Source organism: Varroa destructor, unplaced genomic scaffold (genome assembly GCF_002443255.2).
Source record: "Varroa destructor unplaced genomic scaffold, Vdes_3.0 BEIS01000004.1, whole genome shotgun sequence".
Taxonomy (NCBI): Eukaryota; Metazoa; Arthropoda; class Arachnida; order Mesostigmata; family Varroidae; genus Varroa; species Varroa destructor.
In genome coordinates, this window is record NW_019211457.1 from 20,658,560 (window position 1) to 20,677,542 (window position 18,983).

Genomic DNA, 18,983 nt, shown 5'->3' on the forward strand with positions numbered 1-18,983 from the left:
CGCTTTTTAAAAAATGACTTTTGTTTGCATCTCACCAAAATTGAAGCTATGCCAGAATAACCGGAAAATCTATACTGGAAACTTTATATATGATTGCGTTCTATTTTCCTGACCAAGTATATCCGATAAACAACTAACAAGGCGCATAACTTTTCATTTAATGCCCTAACTATAATTAGGATATTTACTTGAGATCTTTACTAAGACCTTTGCTGTCGCAATATAACACACAACATATAACAACAATGTCCCTAACTAGTCAATTTTCCTGAGCTGTTTGTCTTTGCAGACCAGAGGATTAAACTGATCTGAATCAGTGTATAGCCTATGTGACAGGCACATCCTAACACGAACCTTCTCCTTAATTGTCAACAGTATTATGATCGTAGTTGGCCACATGAAAAAAAGTAGTATCAGCAATTCATAGTTAAATGCAAAGACTTATTAATCTATGAACTAGACAAATGGAAAAGTGTTAATGAGAACTATGTGATGCAAGTGATGATTATGATTGCAAGTGGGTTTTTCTCCTGGTACGACACTCAGCTGCTATGACACAGCATATATAGTATCCAACAAGCCTTTAACGATCAACGATTTTATTTCGTCGAAATTATTAAAAAAGAAAAGAAGCACGGTGGTTTGTCTGCTTTTTGGCAAATAAATATTCTGCCAACTACCTTCAAATCTACATCCAGGCAACAATTATTTTTACTAATATGTACAGCCAATTATCGATGGTCAGTGAATGCACATATTTAGCTTTCTTAGCGAACCATGTATATTAGACAAAATCGTAAAGTTATGGGGTTTAATTTTACCAGAATTTAATTTTTTTCAGCTTTATCTATAGGCTTACTTTTGTTTTAACTTGAGGTTTTTTAGGTATACGTGTATAGCTTGTCATTTTATGTCGAATACGATCCATTACAGTATTAGAAGGCATACGCCATCGAAATGCCGTATGGGCAACACCGCAGACTTCGAACATTCGGAACCGGTGCTAATCAAACAGAGCATATGTGAATCGATGCGACTTTACACTCAATAAAGTCTATTATAATTATTATTATCATTAACTATTATTATGTCAATCAGTCTAAAAAGCGACAAAAAAAAGTCAATCTCATATTTCAAAATCGCACTGGTATAAGATTTCAAGACTTTTTTTTTGTTGTCGAGATGCAATTGTATTCTGTGGAGTCTAAAGTTATCCACTTAAATATAATCACTCAGGCCTTTAGCAGGCAAGCCACACTGAAACATGGACAATGAGAAAATTGCAGTGATTTACAAATATGAGTTTTGTTTAGTTACAAAAGCGGCAGATACACCTTGCCATATAAAGTTTGTATTCGATGAGGAGCCTATTACTTGAAGCGCCGCAAATCTTCAATCCATTTTACTAGATAATGAGTTTTTTTGAACAGCTTATGTTTGACACAAATGCTATACTTGTTCATCTCGCCCGAATTTTTTAATTTGGCAATTTCAAACAAAGGGGTGCTACATGATTTAAGCGAGGATTAAAAACAAATAATATATGTACATATATATATGTAAGATTTGCTTCCAAGTTATATATAGAATGCAACGGATGATTTGATATATATATTATGACCAATCCTTTGCCAAATCTTTTACCATTACCTTACCACCTAATAAGATAACCACAATTTAATCCATATTAGGGAGACAATCCACCGGATTGAAACCAAAAGTATAGAGGCTTTAAAAAATAAGATATTTAAAACCAAATAGTTTTGGAATATTCCTATTAACTATTGTATGCTTCACAAAAAGGATCGCTTTTATTGCACGCGTTATGAGATCAGCCTTCCACGACTATGGCTATGAAAATTTACAAACGTACTCTAAGTAAATGAGCGTGTCGTTGTCTTGGTGCTTACAGGCATCGTGCTAATGTACTCACCTTTACTATGCTCGCGATTTCGATATAATTGCTAATTGCATGAATTGTATGTTCCAAGCGTACATCTTTTACCATAATGCAAATGCCACTGGGCAAGTAATTAATTACTTTATAAACGTATTGTAATTTCGCAATAATGTAGGTGTACTATTTAAAATTTCCTAAAGTGGTGCTCTAGAATATCAACATATTTATTGATGCAGTGACTAATAATAAATTTAGACATTAATATAACTTAAACAAATTATTTTGCTTAGTAGACTAGAAGATACAATGAATTCCTTTGCGGCTAAAATACTCTTCTCAATGGATCCCATTTCTATCTGAACAGTGGTTTATCTTATGCATGTCTTGTGGAAATTGACGCTGAAATTACACTTACATTGTCTATTAGTAAGTAGAACCTTTAAATGCCGCTTTTAGGAAATGCGACCATTTTTTGCCATGCGATTTGATTAAAATTATTTAAGAACTTACCGTTTCTTCTCCTGAGAGTCTAAACTCCGACCAAGGCCGAACGTCCTGGCAAGCATGGCACTTACGCTGACAATGTCTTCTTTGCCACTTCACCGTGCCAAAAAGCAACCAGGCCAAAGGCTCGGCTTATTCGCTACTAGCCGATCTTATTCGAGGTCCTCAGTTCAAACGAGGCAGGCATCCTTGGTCACTAACTAGCCGCATTTTCATCCCTTAGGTTTTCACACTCTCTCGGAATCAACCACTTCATGAAAAAAATTTAAATACGACTTAAAGGCCATGGAGGAAATACTTTAATGTAGGTTCACAATGGTGCACCTTGGTTGCCATAGAGATAATGTCAAATAAAGGTGTTCAAAATGCTATCTGTATATATTTAACCTATTGTTTTTCCAGGAACATATGTATTGCAAATAACCTGAAATGCGGATTTGACGGGAGATACGTCTTTTTCCCAGACTTATAAGTTATATTTGGAGTTGTTCTTATATTATATGGTACATAACCTGCCACAAACTGAAGTCAAGTTTATTAATAGAACTTTCTGTATTTATTCGCTAGCCCAAACCGACTACATGCCTTCAATGGCATAGGTAAGACAGACAAGCTCGGTCTGTCACATATTTTCCATCTGACGTTTTACTAATCGTCACAGTACAAAACAGAGCAGCGCCAGAAGCAGGAAAATTGGGACGAAAAATGTCGTTTGTCAATAGCAATATTCACCGGCCATAGGATACCAATAGGCTAACTGTGACCATCCCAGCGTGTCGAGTTGAATAGAAGACTTGAAATTTACGAATCGTGGACCCATGAGATATTTTCTTGATACCGCACAATACTACAGCCACACTCACATTTCCATACGTAAACAATCCACAAAATCACCTTTCTCCCTTCTCCTTCGGGGTTCTTCTTCTTGCTAACAATCAGCCCGTCTATAGAAAGATAGATATCTACACACAGGGATTGCCACAGCAATGTTAGGAGCAAGTAGGAACTTCACACAGAAGACGCCGCCAGCGGTTAAGCACGCCCCTGGCCTCCGCGCATCGCTGACTCAACTAGTACGCAGCTCATTCCACAATGTTACTGCTCATCGCGTTCGAGCAATAAGACCGTCATGTGCTACTTCTCTTTAATCTATTTATCAATAGAAATAGGTGACAGCGTCACGGTGATTTCGCATACACGCACCGACAGAATCAGCTAACTCAACATGACAGACACTCTAAAAAGAAAAACAATTCGTGTCTTGTGGGAAGTCTCATAGCGGAGGCGATCATTCATGCTTCACACACTGCACTAAAACACCGACACCAGCATTACCATAGACAGAGATCTCTGTGTTGACGAACCTCACTGCTCAGCCGGCATCAGCCGCTGTTGCACTTCAGCTATCTGCCTGCAACAGCACAGATCCCGCCCCATACACTAACCAAAACTATTTTATTGTATCGGTTCCAAGCATTACTGTTAGTGGCTATGGAAGCACGAGCTCGACTAACGGAAGCTACTTTAAAATATGAGTGGATATGTTTCGTTTTTTAGCTGTGTGGATTCGTGGAGTCCAAATGTCAATACAGTAAAACCTATACGGCGACGCAGAGATAGCCAGATCAGCGAGAGGGTCAGTTTTGTTGTAGACTGAGAACGAACATTGGCTGATTTTCTATCGTCACTTGGGTACGGTGTTGTTTGTTTTATTCCTGCTTCAGGTTTGTCTGCCGCATGTTTGCCTGCCGCTAGTGTGCAGTTGGCTGTTGGTGAAGTGACAGGGGTGAAGATGGTTCCGGCTGTAAATAGCAGCAGCGGTGCAAAGAGTAAAGACAAAAGTAAACTTATTGGACGAGTTAATTTTCCTCTGTGTACAATCGATGTCGTGTCCGAAAGACACGTGTTCGTTGCTGGTGGCGGTGGCCGTGCTAAAACAGGCGTGCCCAACAAGATGGTACGTAAAATTGCGAAAATAGTAGTACGATGGTTAAACAGGAGCAAGCTGCGAGAAGACAAACCTCAAATAATGACGTGTCAGCTAGTCAGAATTGTATCTGCTTGCAGAGACCTATTGCTGCGATCTGAATGTCGATCAGCTGTTACCATCGTGGATGATTGAAGTCTGTTCGCAACACAAGCCTACAATTTACATAAATTGTTACTAGGCTAGAGACAATATTAGAACTTGAGTAGTTTAACAGCAAAATGAAAGAGAGCTGACACCCACTTTACTATGCTACTACGATCCGCTATAAACTAACATCATAAATAACTGATTATTGCGTACTGCTATAGCTGTGTTTTAGACCGGTGTTTATGAAAAATAAAAATTCGAAAATAGTCATGTTTTCACTTAATATTACATTTCAACATGCGCGTAATCGTACAGCACGGAGATTTTTTTAAGAGAATTTAGGCACCTACTTGCAATATCACATTTGGAAAGCCTGTCTTGACCACAAAAAGTAAAATCCTCGAGTATGTGCTTCACACAACCACAGAGGAGGAAAAAAATACTTAGTTTCGTACTGCTAAAAACCATGAAGGCAGTTTTCAGGCTAATAAATCAACTATCTCCGACAAGAAGCAGTTATTTAACAAGGAACTGCTTAATATAAAACATTTTTTACCCTGGAAATATAAAAATTCGGGAAATATAGGAAATATGCTGCGCAACAGATATGGTTGATAAGAGTGCGCGAGCGATGATAGTTATTATTAAACGCATTATAGGTAGATGATCGAATAAGCGCACAAAGCGAGTTTATTAACAGCAGGCAAAATCTGTTATATTAACAAAGTCGTATTATTAGTATTTTCCATTGTGCCTTCAATATGCTGAATCATTTTAGTTTTTCTGGTAGTAAGGCAAATGGTTCGAACCTGTTAATGATATATAACATAACGGTTCATAATTATTTCGCGGGCAGGAAATACTGGAAATCGTGCCGGAGGACGCTGGAGGATTCCGAGCAGAAACGGTCGCCTCCTATGACGTGGGTGACGTGATAATGTGTTCGGCTCTCTGTCCCATCAAAGATTCGAGACATCTATTTCTTGCCGTAGGAAAGGTAAACAGTAAAAGCCTTAGCAGTGGTGAAAATTATAGTTGAACAGAATTGTTTTACTTTGAATTCTCTATTAGAGCTAAGCCTAGTTTGTTATTAGCTTTAAGGATCTTCAGAAATCATCTTGTTTTAGCGCTGTATAATCTCGAGAAATACGGATGAATTTTTCGGATGCATAGTGTGCGTGAAGTAACTGAGCAAGAAATGGAAAAGCATACAACGAATGCCACCGCTACCCTTAAGATATAAAGTGACATATTTTGGAAAAATATTGAAGCTTTCCGTTGCAGTTGTCAGAAAACTTCAGAGACTCGAGTCCGTTCCACACTACCGACCTTGTTGTAAATCTAGTAAAAAACGCCAGTAAGTAAATGGCAGAAAGGCCAGAGATATCACTCCCCTTTACCCTAACACGATTTTGATCGCCATCAAATGGTTTGAGTACTTAACCCACAGAAGTAATCTAACGATATATGCAAAGCATGTGTGCAGTTCTCAAAAACTGTTTTCCGGCAGAAGGATGTATTATAGATATATATATTGTAATTACAAACCGTTATGAACGGCATCTGTATTTTATACTTCTCGTCCTGCTCGAATGTACTGCATCTGAATGCATCCATCCAGCGAAGTAAATGATTTACAACTACTAGGTATGTCTTTCCGCGCTGAAATAGTGCCTCGTTGTAATCAGATAAAGCACAGGGGAAGTAAAGAGGGATATTTTTTACCTTTGTTGATTATTTTTTCTTAACTGAACATTGAAAATCATTCAAACGTTGAGACCGTAAGTCTCCTTTTGAAGAAATAAACGTCTTTTTTTATTTCAGGGAGGAGTGTGCGATTTGTATAGACTGAGCTACACGCTGCAAAAGCAAAACAACGCAACGAGGAACGGAACTGTTTTGAATCATGCATCAACGAACAAAATTGGTAGTCAACTTTGCTCGTAATTGTCGCCAATTTGTTCAATTTTTTACATACAGCTTTTTACATCCAGTACATTTTCCAATAATAATTGTGTACATTGCTCTTCATCTTATATTTTCGTTTGTATTATAATATTCACCACAGGCGATGGAGGCGTACGGCAACGTCATGTTGTACAAATGGCACATCAGACAAAAAACCTAGGAAATCTGGGTGGCCAAGGCGACCACAACCCGGCTAAGGATCCAAGTGGTTGTGTGGGCATCGGTAATGGAGCCACTAAACTGGGCTTCGAGATTCGTGCAGAAAGTTCGTTTCAAAGTGATTTCAATGACAAAGAAGATCCGTTCCAAAGGGTAGTTCGCTTCGCTCCGAAAAAGGGGATCCTTCTTACTGGAGGAAGCGACGGGTACTTGCGAGCGTGGAAGGTTCGTGTTGATTTTGAAAAATTTAGGTAGCAGTTAGATTATCTACATAATCACATTACTGGAATATTTTATTTCTTTAGTCTATCGCGGCACTTTTAATGCTGTTAACATTTTGTTTGCTGGCGCATTAGAATGTTTATCCTTGATACTTACGATCACTTATAATCAACCCGTAAGATTTTTAAAACCTGCATTTAAAATACATAAGGTGCCTACATGGAGATGCCCATCTTAGTCGAATTGTCTCTCAGATTTCTTATATCGGCACAGCATAAGCGTTGCAACTGCATAAAAAACAGACAAGTGAGCCTGGTGCTTATCACATTTTTTTTGTGGGCGGAATTTAAAACCGTTGGTTCCTGAACGAACCATTTTTAATAGCCAGAAGTCTGTTGATTTTTCCTATTTGCTTAATATACATATTTATTATCGTATGAGAACAGTATTTATCAAGAGGTCAAAGTCGTAAAATCTCCAACGAATTTTCCTATAATCATATTAGTATGCTCAGCGTGCCAGACACGCAACGCTATTTTGACCAGCGGTCGGAAAAAATTTATTTGTATAAATAATGTCATTAGAGTTCTAATACAAGCAATTTAATTCATCAACCAGAAATGATCAGTAATGATACTTCAGCAATGGATAATTTTCGTTTCAATTTACTTTAAGATTTCAAACGCACTTATCATTTGTTCTTGTTGTAAACCTAGAGTCCGGCATTCACAAAACAGTTTGAGGTGAAGGCCCATGATGGCGACATTGATGACATCACAATCTCTATTGGAGAGGAAAGCGTTGTCAGCATCGGTAAGGACGGAAGGGCTATAGTTTGGAGTTTTCAAGGAGAAAAAGTAATGGATCTCACAGCAAAATTGCCGGTGGAAGACAAATATGGATTTCGAAATGCCAGGTGCGAAACTCAAACTTCAAAACATTATCGAAAATTATATATAATTTGTTATTTTTATAATACATTTACCTGTTCGGTAAATTGTACTGGTAAAAATATATATGCTTACCTAGGGGTTTAACTTGGTTTGGTAATGAATACGTTTGTGAAGTACGGAAAAACTATAAAATGCGTTCTTGCTCGGCCGGTATAGTTTATCATATTTATGTGTAACGAATTAAACTTAGTTCACCGATTATAGGTTTGGTGGCATTGCCGAAGGCAACTCTGGTGAATGTCGGCTATTTGCGACGATAAATCCTATGATGCGTCGACGACCTTTGAAAGCATCATATATAGTCAAGTGGAATCCTCATAAAGCGTTTTCAACTGAACTTCTTAAGGTTGCTGGTGCAGATCTCTTTTCAGCCATGGCTATCAGGTAAGAGAGTAATACCAAAATGTCATCTGTGTTGTATAATGTAAAGCATGAGGGGATATAGTCATTAAAGTTAAAATAAATATAAAGGTAATTGTGATTTTTTTTTTAATTTTGGACGCGATACTAAGTTCGTGTTTTTATATCAGCTTTTTCCCTTATCAATACTGATTTTAAACGCTTTCATCGTTGTCATGCATTTACCAATGTTTCCATTTTTAGTGACGATGGAATCTTCTTGGCGACGGGACGTCAGTCTGGGTGCGTCGAAATCTTTATAGCATTTTCACTTGAACGTCTTTACGTTTGCGAGAAAGCGCACAACGTCTTTGTAACTGGAATGGCCTTTCTCAAAAGTGCGGGAGAGACCTGCCGGTATGTGTATATTAGGATGATTTTCAGTTAAAATAATTATTTCGCTTTTCGACCATTTTTAATATAAACAGATTTCCATGTTTGTTTTAGGCAAGCTGCAGATTCAAATTTTAGATAAGAGCCCCAATATGTAGTGAGCTTACTCTTTGTGCATATTTTGGTAAAGAGTGCTTTATTGATTCATATATGTAATATCGACAGAATATTGCGCAAATGCGATTCTAAAATATTCTTAATTTTTAGGCTGACGCAAAGTGACGCTACTCTGGTCTCAATATCTGTTGATAACCTGCTCAAGGCCCATTGCATCCCTCCTCAATGTAAGACTGCAATTATTATCATAGAATAAAGTACAATTCGTGTATATTAAGCTTTTACCAATGAATCCAGCGGACTATTAACAAATTAATTATTAACTTTTAAAAAATAATTTAGTTTCAAAGCTATAATAATAATTTTTAACTTCGTTAAAAATGCTCTCTTTTATTTTTATATACTTATTTCAGCGCTCTAGTTGCTTTAAAACGATCATATACCTGCTATTCGGATTCCGATATGTAATCTTTCTATCTATGTCTTCTCGAAGTAAATCGACAGTGGAATATGCTCGCCGACTGGTTTTCTAGGGGCATGGAAAGCCTTATAGTTACACGGACCTAGATCAAGGAAATAAATGGGCTGAAACCGGCGCTGGATATTCCTTTGCTCAATCCAAGTGGTAATAGAGGCATGATTGTGGCGCTTGGCATTATTATCAAATAACCAGACTGCGTGCTTTCAAGGGCCGTGCCAACGGTTCCTGAGTATCTTGAGAAACTCAATTCATTGTCCATTCATTGTTTCGTTTTCCGTGTGGCAGATGCCGCTGAAGTCAATTGCAGGTATTGTCGCCGCCTTACGGCCGAACTAGTTCGACTTCTCTCCTAAGTGACGCTATGTTATCGTCTAGCCCTTTTCCGGCCGGCAGTAGAGATTAAACGATACCTCTCCTATGGCGACCATATGCTCCAGGCGAAACTTCTGTTGATTGAAGCTTCACAAATTGCACATGGAATACATAACACGAATTTTTAGTTGGTCCCGAGATAATTCATAGAGAATCCATTTTTAATTTAGGTTCCACATGTGCAGTGCTTGGGTTATAATTTGACTGAATTGAGTAATAATAATGGTTGAAATGCCGGCGTTGGCCCTTAGACTACAAGCTCTGTTTTTGTGAAAAGCCTTTTTAAGTGCAGTAGTGCATTTTTATGTTTCGAGTTTCGGCATATAATAATTTCCTCATGGTGTTAACTCCGTTCTTGAAACACTTGGACCACTCACGTACTGTGTTTGGACTCAAGGTATCCTTTCCTGATGTCTTTATTAATCCTCCTATAATCTAAACCGGCTTCTATTCACAAGGTTTTAGAAAACTGTAGCCAGACATTGTCTCCTAACGGCGTTCAGCTAAAAAGCGCTTCAGTTTTATAGTTTACATATAACTATATATATTTGAGTAACGTACAGACCTGTCGAAGCTTTCACTTGTATCTTCAGATACTTAAGCATGCTTAAAAGCTATTTTTTACTTCATACATAGTGGCGCGTCTTCATTAAAAATGTCTATTACGCCTTGTAGCTAAGACTATGTCTAAACATAAACAAATATTTAAATGGAAATTCTTGAACGTACTAGAATCCTTATTTTTATCGCTCATGTTTATTCGATATAACTCTCATCCCATGCGATTGCAACTATAATTCGGAATCTAAAACATATACTAGGTACTTTTAAAATATTCCTTCTTTAATTCACAAATAACTTTTTTAGTCAAACGATATTGTCAAGTATAACCTCATTCGAATGTGGTTCAAATACGCTATATACAAGAAAATTCAACGAAAAAAATTCAGACAAGTAGCAGATCAAGACTCATGAAAATGAAAAGATTCAAAACGGCCAAAATCTCAACGGATGCGAAAAGGCGCACAGAATCTCAAAAACATTAATTTTATGAGCTTTTCTAGACGACCCCATCTTTGATTGATGTTCTGGGCTTTACAACAGCCGTTAGTTCCTTTATCAAAAACCTGTATATTTTTCATACCTTTATATTTGAATTCTGTTGAGGCTCTTCTGGTCTGCCTTTGGAAAGTCTTCTTCAGATTCATTAGAAGCCGTTTAAGAACTGGCAATAATAAATAATGTGGGCCGTCGATTGAGGACAAAAGTGAAATTTTTAATCTTTGTGGCGTTTCGTCAAGAGCGGAAGGAATATATAATACCAGCTTGCTATAGTGCTCGAGAAGGAGCTGGCTTTCGTCTGGTACCAGGAGTAGCGGTTGAACCCATCTCCAGTATGACAAGCAGTCTGCCAAAATTTTCCTCGGTGTGAACGCACCACCCTGTAGGCCAGAAGTAAAATAATCTAATATTAAAAGTTGTTTAATGTGATGCTTCGATGCTAATTTTAGGCATACCGAGGGCCATTCGGTGCTGTTATCTGGTGCCTCATGTAGGTAATGGTGAAATCCATGGACACAATACTGCAATGCGTTCACCAACTTCGTTCTGCCTAACACGTTTAAAAATCTCGTTTTTCCTTTGTTACTTTATATTCACATTGAACCTTTCTTTAAATATTTCGCGAAAAGGGATAATCATTACTCAAATGCTTTAGTGCACATCGTTTATGCACATCGTTTTCAAATCTCATTGTTTTGACCGTCAGGCACCTTTCAAATCATAAGGTACATTTCTATGCTATTCAAATTCGTTTGTAGGAGTTTGTGAAGTACTAGATATAACCTTGCGTAACCAGAAAGCCCTGGTTAAATACGCTAGGAAATAGGAAGATGCAATACCGAACGTATAATATTAGAAGCAGCCCTCCAGAGATGACTTGAATCGTACGATATTGCAAGGGACGTCGCTTTCAATCTAAATTAGTAGGGTAAGGTGGGCCTACGTGGAACCTGCGTTATATGAGTCACTTTGTTCTTTTTAGGATCAAGTTTTTTTTACTTAAGACTATAAGATTTACTTATTCTCCAGATGCACATGGGTCAGGAAATCGATGCAATTTGGGTTATTATGAGATCGTTTAATATTAAATTCGACAAACAATATCAAGTTTCAATATGACACTATTTTATATAAAGCTATTATAGGTGTATTCGAGATACCCTCTTTGATATCTTAGACCATTTTCTAGGTATTGTTATCTACTCGGTGAATTCCCTTTACCATGAGAGATAAGAAATTCAAATGGTTTAACGAACTATAGCGGCAAAAACAGTTCGTCGTATAAAGCTTGCATTCCATAAAGAATTTACTACTTGAAATAGTGTTAGTGATTTGTTTCCGGAAAGACATTTTGAACTCAAATGTGAGTCGTGTGGAAAACTTTCCGCAAAGGTGAAACATGTGTTGACAATTGTAATAGCAGCTAGCCTACCTCAAAGTAGCGGGCTTAAACACTCGGAGTTGGTGTACGCAGAAATACCATAATTGTTCACCTCGGTCAAGTGAAAAGGAAAAAACTGGACTATCGGATACCGTATGATTTGCGCGAAATGTCAAAAACGAGTATGAAGCGCTTAAAGAAAATGATGAAAAACTCTGCTTTAAATAGCCAAGATTAGTAAACAGACCACCAAAAATTCCTCTTATTGATCCCACACCGTAAAAAGGGTGACAACAATGCAAGAACAAAAATTAAAAACTCTCTGACATCCAGCATACTTGCCAGACATCATTCCCGCAAATTATCATTGAGCTTAAAAAGTATCTTTAACTCTGTGCTGAAAATTCTTATTCATATCTTAATATAATGTCAAAAATGCTTTTATCTACCGTTCTGTAGCAGAAAGATGACAAAAGCTTATGCATAATAATAGCGCATAAATCGATTGGAAATAAATTAAGCTAAGTTCGGGAAAAAATTTTAAAATTTAGCGCTTTCGTGTCATGTTTCGTGCTAAACGACCTAAACAGGTCCTTAAAACAAAAGCCAGTCTTCCAACAGTTGTTGAGCTGTAAAAAACCATAATAATCAACTAATTTTTCTTCTGTGGTTACACCTGCTGCAAATTTTAAGAAAAATTATAAAAAGTGCATTTATGATGTCATTGCTTTGCATTACGTTACATGACCACTCTAGAAGTTATGTGGGTCTGGGTGAAGTACGGTGATACGGGTTGACATCAATTGCTGATTTAACTAACTGGAACAATTAAGCTACTTCAAAGTATAATTTAACCTGGTAACCATATATTTTTGGATTGATACATTTAGCTAAAGCATCGTATTTTCGGAAGGAAGTTATGCCACAAATCGTTTTTGTCAAACATTTCACATATCGTTGCGAAACGCTGTGAGTTAAGTGCATAGGTGTTCCTAATTTGTATTTTCTCAAAAATTCATTCTATTTACGAATTGAATAAGGAGTTTTGAACAAATACACTGATACCTAAGTTAATGATCGTTCGTTTCTTTCAGCCTCGATGGGAGTTCTCGGGATGATTTGCTTCTTTATCTGTTTTATGGTGCTCGTGTACATTGTCCTTGATCTATTCGGATTATAGTAAATATGCCACAGCTTTTGTTGTGTGATCGGTATTGCGTCAATATATATTATGGCCACGCACCCTTTGTTGACCCTAAGTTTCTTAATCAGTTTTTTGGTGGCTTATCGGGTTGAAGACGTGAGACGCAAATTTAACACGTTTGATACATTTCTATAAGTATGTTTATAAAATGCTAAAGTTGAAATACCTTCTTATAAATAAAATAAACCGTATATACTTCAATTACCAAGCGCGTTTTCTATACATATATAGTAAAATATTTAAAAAGGTAAAAATGGATCGACCTATTATTATCTGGCCTTGAAGTGCCAAATATTTGCATTTATTGTGAGATATCTTCTGAGATATTTCTGAGATATCGGGTATTTATGTTTGTTAAATTTGAAGTTCTCATTTCTTTTCATTTACACTATAGCAGATCCTTTAAATTATATTATAGTTTACTTAGGTCGATGTAATATGTTGTCTGTGTATATCTTAATTTCAAGCAGAAATAATTAATTCCGTATTTGTTCCGAGTTGAAGTAAAGGCATTTACTTCCCCAACTCCTCAGTCCATGCATAGTTCGTTGCTTACTGTTTGTGCATGTTAATTAGAGGACACGTACACACACATTTCTTCCTGACAACAAAGAGAAAAGCCCAAGCGGATTAGCATACTAAATAATATTTGTATATTTAAATCGATGTAGGTTTGCCTAAAATGAAAAAAATAATATGAAACAGATATGCTACACACGAGTCGCTTCTTGAAATTACGAACAGATGTACTTCTTAGTATATATTTAATTCTCTATCACTTGTTGGAGATCTCTATCACTGTTCAGAAACACGGACACTCCATAATGGTTTCTATTTGTTTATCAACATAATGCTATCCTTACTCTAAAATATGGTATTAAAATATATTTCAAAACAGCTGATAAATCTAGGAGTTTTGTCACGAACGAGTCCCTAAAGTTTTAATTAATCAACTTTTATCTTTTATGGGCTATTGTTTACTGTCAAAAATTTCTTTAGCTCTGGGGTAACAATTTCCATCGAGATTGAAAAGAGCTTTCTGTCGAATCGATTTATTTGTCACATGTTATCAAAACGTATAACTTAAAAGTACATCCTTTTTTAAAATTAGCTTTATTGAGGATATATTTTGATAATAGCATGATCATGCGATTTTAGGAAACGATTACTCGGTAAGCGAACAAATTACGGATCTATTTTAAAATACGTTTTTATTGCTATAAGATAATTTTATAAATCTTCTATTCGCTTCTTTAATCAACTCTTCTGTTCAAAAACGTGTATATGTAGCCAAGGCTCTATGACTTAATATGTCTATGGGACTACTTATGTTCTTTGCACTAAAGATAAACGCTTGCCTACAATCGTTTAGCAGGAACGATAGTCACTTTTATATAAGACGCAAAGCTTTAGGTGATACAAATGAATTAAAGCTTGGAGTGATATACGAATTACAAAGTTGCATAAGCTACTTTCCTTGATAATGTTATTTAAACCAAATTTATTGTAAACTATATTGTTATTACTGAAAAAGAGTATTGAAAAAGAGATGACATTTCTAAGGCACCACTTAATCATTCGGTCGAAGTCTTTTTGTAAGGAACCTATTCCCAGAATTTCGCTTGACAATGCATACATATTAAAATTATGTACTTTCCCTACAAGCTGGGTACTATTAATGCAAGGAGTTTGAGAAAGACGCGTGTGCCATAGCAGTACAATTGTTTGGAGCAATGATTTGATGCGACCCCAAACCGCATGATTTACCTGTGCCGCTGTTCGCGGCCGGTAATGCTGAAATCGCGAAAACGCGTGCTTCGTTGGATGCGCCTTTCGCTGCTCTTTCGCTTCCCTTACATAGAAACAAAGAAACAAGTTAAATATACAAGGGAGGGACTGCAAGGACAATCGCTGCCACTTTGCTCAAAGGGTCAATCGTTTTTTAGGGGACAGAATCCAGAAAAAAATAAAAGAAAGGGAAGTGCGATGCGTCTTCGGTAGCAACCGAGAACATGTCGAAACATTAAAAGGCACGAAGTTCACAATATTTTTTTTTATTTACCCTTGTCATGTCCTAGTAAGCACAAGTCTTCTTCGGGTAGCCTTCGCTCAACCCTTTTGACTTGCAGTACCAAGAGAAAACTTATCGTAGCAACACATCACCGATACACGGCACAACCCCAACTAGAACCGTGGTCCTCCCTTTGAAACTTTCTATGTTACAGGCTTTATTCGAACAAGTTCTGACTACATTCCGAGAGTAGGAAGCGCTACATCGCAATGGTTCGCAATAAAAAAAGGGGCTGAAGCTGATCACAGAGTAGGCATCGATAAAGAAGTGTAGGGACAACATCATCGTCCTTGTCGGTACCAATATCATCATAACAGCTGTCTACGTTTGACTGGCAGGAACATAGTCAACTCTTACTATGGTTGACTCTTTATTTAATAGACTGCGAGCTGTTCTGTTTGTGGTTCCTCTGATCGTGTGTGGCGATTTGAACTTACGAGTGGACCTGCCTCCATCTGGTCGTATGACAATCTCTGCAAAACGCTGGCGAATTCGGCTGTAGGGTTGCTCGCCTCGGTGTTTCTCCGCCTGTCATAAGCTAGAACAGAGATTCGGTCATGGATATTTTTGCCGCAAATATTAAGCTCAGTGAAGTTGCTTGGTAACTCGCTTAAGGAAGTGATATCAAGACCCACATACCAATCACCGTTAAAGTCGTTTCTTGCTTTTCTTGATATTAGACGAGAACCGCTTTCCCGGCATCTCAGTTCGGTGACTATCCTCGCTTATACGCATGAAAGGATTTTGGTGCCCATTCTCATTGACGTCAAGATCTGCGCGCAACAGTTCATGGATATGTTTAACTTTTCCGGCCATTTACCAAACTCTAGTCGTTATAATCAGCCGTAGTTCAATAAGCATTGTTGTCTGATTAAAAGTATTCATGTATGGTGTAGAGCCTTGGCTAATGCGTACCCGATGAAGCCCCTTTCGGTTCACCTTAGGACCACTTTTCGAAAAAAACACACTCTGAAAATTGAGCTATTCTGAGCTGCACGAAATTTGTCTTCTAGAAGAAAACTTTAGGGCCTTTTCTACAAGTGAGTCTCTCGCCGAAAACCGTCAGCTTCCAGGATTGACTCGTTGGCTCTCATAGAGTACTTCGCGTTTGAGATCAGTAATATTAAGCTGGCGAAAATGTATTGACAGTTTTAAAGCCAATATAGAAACTTTTTTTTATCTTTTAAAGTAACGGTATTACACTAAATACATGACATTTTGGTTATGATTTGATGTCACATTTCTGGTAACACCATCGTTCTATTGTTGTAAAACTTCTGTGGCTCCTGGGCGAAAAATTGTGACAAGTAAATTTTGCCTATATTAAAACAAAATTAGCATCATTAAAGTGCTCCGGCGAGATCGGAACAGATGACAGTGTGATGGCGTAGGCTTTAGGCTATATGGCAGAAGCATTAAAACTTTCTACTCAAATTGTATTAGTTTTGCCGGGCAAGATGATATGGTTTGACATTGTCATAATGGAAACCTTCTCTGTTCATTAATTTCGGTTGATTTTTTTTAATGGCTTGCTGTTAGCTGCTGACAGTAGAGGTCTGAATCAATCGCTTTGCCAGGTGACGACAAGTCAAATTGCACGATTCCCTTGTAATCCCACCAAACACATAACCTCTCCTTTGACGTAAATCCGGGTTTAGCCACAAATTGCTCTTGAGCACATTCTTTTGCTATTGCCTTATTATTATTATTATTGCATGTGATCTATGTTTACCACCCGTGATCAACCACTTTAAAAGCGGTCCGATTTTGTTGTGTTTCTGTGAAGTTTTACAAATGGAAATACGACAAGGTAATTTCTTTATGTCAATTTGAACGGCGCCTAAGCATCGAGCTTTTGCAAATGGCTCAAAACTGTTTAGTGATGAATGTTCAGTTTGTTGTTGATGTTATGGCCGCTAACATGTTGGCCCTGCTTAAATTTCGCGATAATTTCGTCAACATTTTTTGCAATTTGTCGATCACTAAGAGGAGCATTTTTCACATCGAAATTTCCAGAGCGAAAACAACAGAAATATTCTAAGGCGATCTTTTTGATAATGCATCTTGCCGATAAAAAACACACTTTGTATGATACTTGAGAGCATTCTGTGTTTCTATCGTAATAAAACTGTAAAATATAAAACATTTTAAAAAAGAAAGTTTACTCATTTTCAAAACGCTTTATCTTAAGTTTAAATAACGGCATTCTAACAATTTAGCGCATCTACTACTGTTTGATCTCAATTTTCAAATGACATCAACGTCGATGCGACTCATATTACCTAAGATATATTATTATAAGGCTATCCAACCAAAAAAACGGTCAATAATTTCTTGACAACGCAATACCATTGCGAAGGAGGCTTAGCAAGCTTCAAGAGGTTACAGCGATACTTCAGAGGAAACAACATGGCTTGAAACAGAACCGCCTCACCACTAGAACTCGTTCAAGTACGCCGGATGACGTCGAGTTTCCACAGTTTTCGAGTTTCGATTTAGCTTTCCGGAACATTATGCTAAAGCTGCTGACAGAAGTAGGTCTACCACTGAATATTACAAACCTTTTAGAAACCATTCTACAGGGTAATAGAGCCAAGGTCAACGATGATGTCACGGAGCTGCCTAATTCCTTTTAAAAGAATATTCGAACAGTCTAAGCAGATAACCTCAGGCCGTTATTGTTTGCAATCTGATTGCCATGATTTGGAGCAGGTGCAATTTGGTTAATGTCGTTCTGTACGTAGACAGTCTGGTCATCTAGGTACAGCAGGGTTTGGCCAAAGCGCACGCAGCCTCCGCTGAACCTAACTTGTCTGTTTATGAATTGAGATCGATAGTAATAAATCTTAGATAAGGGTCACATATCTCATCCGAGGACATCCTACGGTAACCTGATTCCCCACTTTTCCGTGTAAACAAATTTTGCTATTTCGGTTTGCTCCTATTCATTAAAATGTACCTACCTCATCGCTATCATTACGAAAGGGTGTTTTCCGCCGTGGTGATTATAATAAGCTCTCATCGTCTATCCATCTCAACTCTCCCTCACCTTTCCAGTTCACAAGTTGCACCAATGGCCATCTACGGAGAGAAGATCAACTGAGAACACCTAAATCAGTCAGGCGTTGAGCTTCTGAATCACTTAAAAACATCCTATCTTATACGTATTATCGTTTTCCACCCTACAGCCTGGAACGGGCTCGTGATCTTTTTGCCGACACCCGCCTATTCACGGAAGACTTGAGGAAACGTTTTCACCTTCCGACAACGCCCCCTTTGCTATACGTGAGATTTTTTGAAAGAAACTGTGATGTTAGAGGAAATCTATCGAAGAAAACATTTATTCAAAAAGCCTACGATCTTCGATAATAAGATCGAATCCCAACATACTGAAATTCTGCCGACCTCAATTTTAATTACATTTTGATAAAAGATTCTAAAAAAGATAAGACGAACTTGGTAGAAGTTACAACCATCATTTATAAAAGTATGCTGGTCGTGGGCCACTACGACTTTTTGAGACAATGCTGTTGTATTTTTCATAAGATAACGCTCTGTAATTGTACTCACTTCCCCTGTATCGGTTTCTTTAGCCAATATCTATTTAATCGCTACTCATATAAAATTTTAGAACTAAGTTAACTGTATATTTTTTGGTGCAATATGGATATTATTCGATTTTTAAAACAATGGTGCATATTACAGAATATGCGTTTTCTTTTCAAGCTGAGGTGCTCGTCATTGGTATTGCTAAGGTAATATGTTGCCGTGAATTTATAT

The 18,983-nt window shown here is 37.4% G+C and overlaps 3 protein-coding genes across 3 annotated transcripts in view; 1 reads left to right on the forward strand and 2 right to left on the reverse strand.

Annotated features, from left to right (window-relative positions):
- Fak (protein tyrosine kinase 2 Fak) overlaps window positions 1–3,717 on the reverse strand; it is a 74,891-nt gene extending 71,174 nt beyond the window's left edge. Inside the window, exons 1-2 of the mRNA XM_022805911.2 lie at window positions 3,268–3,717; window positions 2,411–2,654 (exon numbers count right to left, since the gene is read on the reverse strand). Coding sequence (XP_022661646.1) covers window positions 2,411–2,466 — 56 coding nt within the window. The 5' untranslated portion in view covers window positions 2,467–2,654; window positions 3,268–3,717. The remainder of the gene's footprint in view (window positions 1–2,410; window positions 2,655–3,267) is intronic.
- Window positions 3,718–3,972: 255 nt separating this feature from the next.
- On the forward strand, window positions 3,973–13,336 carry LOC111250518 (guanine nucleotide-exchange factor SEC12). The gene is made up of 9 exons (XM_022805926.2): window positions 3,973–4,361; window positions 5,338–5,478; window positions 6,306–6,408; window positions 6,550–6,833; window positions 7,547–7,746; window positions 7,988–8,167; window positions 8,387–8,539; window positions 8,783–8,859; window positions 13,023–13,336. Exons 1-9 carry the CDS (start codon window positions 4,197–4,199, stop codon window positions 13,106–13,108), a joined length of 1,389 nt encoding a protein of 462 aa, XP_022661661.1. The 5' UTR covers window positions 3,973–4,196; the 3' UTR covers window positions 13,109–13,336.
- On the reverse strand, window positions 9,444–16,421 carry LOC147755949 (uncharacterized). The gene is made up of 3 exons (XM_086988522.1): window positions 15,641–16,421; window positions 10,630–10,927; window positions 9,444–9,572 (listed from the first exon to the last, which is right to left on the reverse strand). The coding sequence occupies exons 1-3, from the start codon at window positions 15,656–15,658 to the stop codon at window positions 9,529–9,531; spliced, it is 360 nt and encodes a 119-aa protein (XP_086844648.1). The 5' UTR covers window positions 15,659–16,421; the 3' UTR covers window positions 9,444–9,528.
- Window positions 16,422–18,983: the final 2,562 nt, after the last annotated feature.

Excerpts from the sequence above, each read along its gene's own strand:
- LOC147755949 (XM_086988522.1), bottom strand. Across the intron at positions 9,573-10,629 it reads AACAGAATTCAAATATAAAG|CTTCAATCAACAGAAGTTTC; the intron begins GTATGAAAAATA and ends CAATTTGTGAAG.
- LOC111250518 (XM_022805926.2), top strand. The coding sequence starts at position 4,197 with ATGGTTCCGGCTGTAAATAGCAGCAGCGGTGCAAAGAGTAAAGACAAA. Across the intron at positions 7,747-7,987 it reads TATGGATTTCGAAATGCCAG|GTTTGGTGGCATTGCCGAAG; the intron begins GTGCGAAACTCA and ends CACCGATTATAG. Across the intron at positions 8,168-8,386 it reads TTTTCAGCCATGGCTATCAG|TGACGATGGAATCTTCTTGG; the intron begins GTAAGAGAGTAA and ends TTCCATTTTTAG.